The sequence below is a fragment of the Cibotium barometz genome, chromosome 37 (assembly GCF_041138505.1).
Source record: "Cibotium barometz isolate CiBa-2024 chromosome 37, ASM4113850v1, whole genome shotgun sequence".
NCBI classification, from domain to species: Eukaryota; Viridiplantae; Streptophyta; class Polypodiopsida; order Cyatheales; family Cibotiaceae; genus Cibotium; species Cibotium barometz.
Window position 1 is genome coordinate 22,858,954 of NC_141082.1, and position 4,163 is coordinate 22,863,116.

The 4,163-nt window shown below is 43.6% G+C and overlaps 1 protein-coding gene across 1 annotated transcript; it reads right to left on the minus strand.

Moving 5' to 3' along the window:
* Window positions 1-404: 404 nt before the first annotated feature.
* LOC147617081 (uncharacterized) lies at window positions 405-2,122 on the minus strand. The gene has a single exon (XM_086776420.1). The coding sequence runs from the start codon at window positions 2,120-2,122 to the stop codon at window positions 539-541; it is 1,584 nt and encodes a 527-aa protein (XP_086632546.1). The 3' UTR covers window positions 405-538.
* Between the last annotated feature and the right edge of the window lie 2,041 nt (window positions 2,123-4,163).

The following is a 4,163-nucleotide window of genomic DNA, read 5'->3' on the forward strand; positions in this document are numbered from 1 at the left end:
TTAGATGATTTTTAATGCGTGGTAAATCGAATAGTTTTTAGTAAGCAGAAAGGGTAACAAAAGGTCATCGCATAACCCTAAAGGTTCTTAATTAAAGTGATACAAGGTTAAAACAACCAATGATAACAACAATGAGATTAGTTAAAAATAGTTGAACAAACTACGACGATTCAAGGGCTAACAATCATCCAATCTTGGCAAAGCATGGCCGGGAAAAAACTGCTTCCAAGATCACCGCCAACTGAGATGCATACCTACATTTATATTTTTTAAATGATTATCAAAGCATTTGCCATGGACAGAGACAATTAGGATAAATAATACTACTAATCCTTCATATTAAATCAGCTAAACTTCCTCTCAGAAAACGAGATGGTACAATTTTCTGAAGCCTTAATCATCACATAACCTAGATTAAGATCTGCGCGTCAAAACTTGTGTAATAATACACAACGTCACCACCTCCTCGGGTCCCTTGCTAGGGTTGCAAAGCAAGGCGACAACTGTTAGCACTCTTTACACATTGTCCGACCACGGATCAGATTGCCCGGCCAATAGACTCCGTCGTGGGGACAACGGACCTGGGATCAAAATTCAGGCGCTGGGCGAGACCCTCTGTGACAAGGCACAGGCCTTCTCTGGCGAGAAAATGCTGGATATCTTGCGAAGACAGAAGACGATGTATAAGCGCCCTCCTGTATGAGCCCACTGCATCATCTTTAATATTTGATCTCTGAGTAACAAGGCTCACTTCATTCTCCAAACAAAGCATCTGTGCCTGGAGAAAATTAACGTACTTAATTGCAAGATCAAACATAGCTGCAGTGTCTAGCCTCGTTGCCCCCGGAATAATTACCCCTAGGCTTTCAGTTCTTTCCCTGATCCTCTTCCTCCTGTGACGTGCAGCTATGCTCTGTGGCTCAACAGAGGTTGCTGCTGGCTTTCTTGGATGACTAGTTTGCCTCATTAACTCATGATTAGTGTTGTTAACACCACTTCTAGGGATAGAAAACACTCCTCTTGGAGGGCTAATCATAGCAGGACTTGGCCTCTCAATCAAACTAGTTGGTAACTGAAGAGAATTTAGGGCATTTTCAGACAAGTTCAAGCTTGCTGCTACTACCTGCGTATGGCGTTGCTGCTGCATGTGTTGCTGTTGGTGCTGCATTTGCTCAGCTTGAAGCACTTGCTCCATTGTGATACCATGTAATTTTCTACGTTGGAGAGGAGGCTCAATCATTTCGGTAGGCTGAAGGGCATCAAATGCTGTAATCAAACTTCTTTCTTCAAGGCCTTCATAACTAGGCATCCAAGAAAGGGTTGGATTAATCCAAGATTGACCGTTAACTGCACCAAGAGGAGAACGATTGCTTGGAAAGGCTGTTAGACACTCCACGGATAATGGGTTATCACTATTCTCACCATCTGTTACCACTGATGAAGACGCTGCACTCCCCGGAGAGCTTGCTTCTTGAGACTTATACTGCTCATTATGGCATAATAACTTGTTGGTTAACTGAGGAGCAACCTCAGATACATGTAAGCTTTGCAAATCAATGTAATTCAGAGGCTCATCAAACTTCAAGCCCGGATAATTGAGTGGTTCTTCTTCAAGCTTAACACCAAGATCAACTTGGCTCTGATCACCCTCTGCTTGAAGCAAGGCAGGCAATGCATCAAAAGCAAGCAACTGCTCAAAGGTTAAACTAACTCCATATTGAGATTTGAGAAGGGCTTGCAATTTCAATAACTGCTGCCCTTGCTCAAAGGGGTAAGGATGCGACAGCAGAAGGGTCGGGTCAATGGTAGACCAGGATCCCAAAGAGGGGGTGTGGGCTGAATGCTGAGCGAGAGACGAGGCCATGGAATCATGGGTGCTGATGATGGGCTCAGCAAAGAGAGGGTTGGCGTCGGTATGGATGGGTAGGTTATCACAATGCAATGCATTGCTTTCTTCCATGGTCACAAAGGGACCCAGGTAAGGGGGCACCAATGGCAAGGCTTGTGGGAGAAAGCATTGGCCATCCTCCATAGACATGTAGGGTGTTAGATATGGTGAAGCTTGAAGGATATGGTCCGGCAAAACCTCTGGGATGAAGGTAGGGCAGAACTCCGTATTCATGGCTGGAAGGTGGTGGACTGTAGGAAGATGAAGCAACAAGAAGTGAGCCCTTTAGAGAGGATTTGTATGGCTTCTTCTTTTTTGGGTACTGCAAAAGGAGACAGGGTTGGAGATGCAAGGAGGGGCACACCTTGAGGATACCAAAAGTTGATGGGAAGTGCTGATGAGTGTGAGAAAACGAGGAGGGGAAGAAAGAAAGTGAGCGAGAAAGAGACGTGAAAGGCTAGGAGGGGGGCTCTAATTATAGAGGCGAAATGGGGTAGGGTGGTGGAGGAGTCGTTATACTAGTAACAACTTAAATTAGTTGTTTGTACTAGTATCTATTATCTAATTTAGATGAAAAAAATGCTGCTTGGTTTGCATGTAGCTAGACTGCTAGCAACCTTGGTAACGTGCTCTACTGCAAGGGTGAGCTAAAAACGAAATATACATATCTTTTATTTTCTTTTCGTAGGAGCTCGTGGGCGGGGGCCCAATACCTAAAGGCTCGCGTGCTGCTGCACTCTCTTCGCATGTCTAATGGACTTATAACCGAACGGTTTTGGCTTTTGGTTTCTTCTTTGTTTTAAGGTTTTGGGTTGGCCGTCCGAGCGTGTGTGTGTGTGGGGGAGATGGTGGTGGTCCCTGTGTGAGAGAGAGTGAGTGTGTGTGTTGGGGGGGAGGTGTGTGTGTGTGTGTGGGGCCGTGGGTGGTGGTGGATGATGGCGCTGTGAGATAAGCAGAAGGCCCCGCCCCTTGCAAATAGCCTGTAGGTATGGATAATAGCAGTGTTAAGATCTATGATGATGGGAAACGAACGATGCAGTACACATGTCTATGTCACTATAGCTCTATATGTGCAAGCCCTAACTAGATTCGAACAATGAGAAATAAGCAGGCTGCAACCTGCACAGTACTCTCTCTCTCTCTCTTAGACTCTCTCTCTAGAATGCAGCATTGCACACAGTGCACAGCACTGCGCTCTCTCTCTCTCTCTCTCTCGTTCTCTATTTATCGATAGATTATTGCCGCATTGTAATTTGCTACTGTACCTTGTTGTGCCCAGCTGCCACATATATTCTAGTGTTCCTGCTAAAAGTGCATTCTTAGAATCAGATTTTGGTCGGTAGTGCTGACGGAAGGCCATTTTATGTACACATAGATCTTCCTCGATTCTAGATCTCGATATCTCGCGCCACATCATCCACTCCTCTCCACGTGGCAGATATCCACGTCCTTCTTTCGGCCGACGTGTGAGCACGTGGCCTCCCACCAAAACTGCCCAGCAGCCACACGTCATACACTGGTTTACTTTACCCGTTTTACTCGAGCAGCGAAAATGTTAAGAACTTTCCTACTCGTGTGGCCTCAAGCTCTCGTGATTTATGCACGAGTGGGTTTTTCCTGTGGGCCCTCCCTTAGCCTAAGCACTTAAAAAACTTCAAAACTATTTTAATTAATTTCTTAGACTCCTTTTTTTCACATGACACGTCATTGATTCTTAACGGACGCTTACCGACACGTCAGCAAAAAATCCGTTGAAGCTCCTCATGCTAGCATCCACGTGGCATGCCCACTCAACTACTAGAGCCTAGAGGGCGGCTGTTGTTTTTACCACCGATTTCACCTCAGTAGATTTGTAATAATACTTTTGATCCCAAAGTACTTAATTGCTTATTAATTTTTTGTAAATCTTCTAAATTCAGAAAACTTCAAATTATAGATGGATGATCTCCATGCTCCAGCTGATGTAATTTTTGTTCTATTCTAATTCAATTCACCGCGCTTATGGAAAAAAAAATATTCTTAAAATAACATAGTATCCGTAATTTCGCGAAGATAAAATATTATTTATAGCAGAAGAATTTTAACGTTCTGAGAATAAAAAACGAAACGATAGTCTCCACATTCAGTTTTGTTTTTACGCTGATTAGTATTAATCTGGTCTTCAAATCAAAATCAATTCAAACAATCTAATCTCAAACATCGTTTATGGTTAGCAAACTTTAGTATTACCTCATAATCCTCATGATCAGCTGAATTTGTCTAATTATGATTTCAA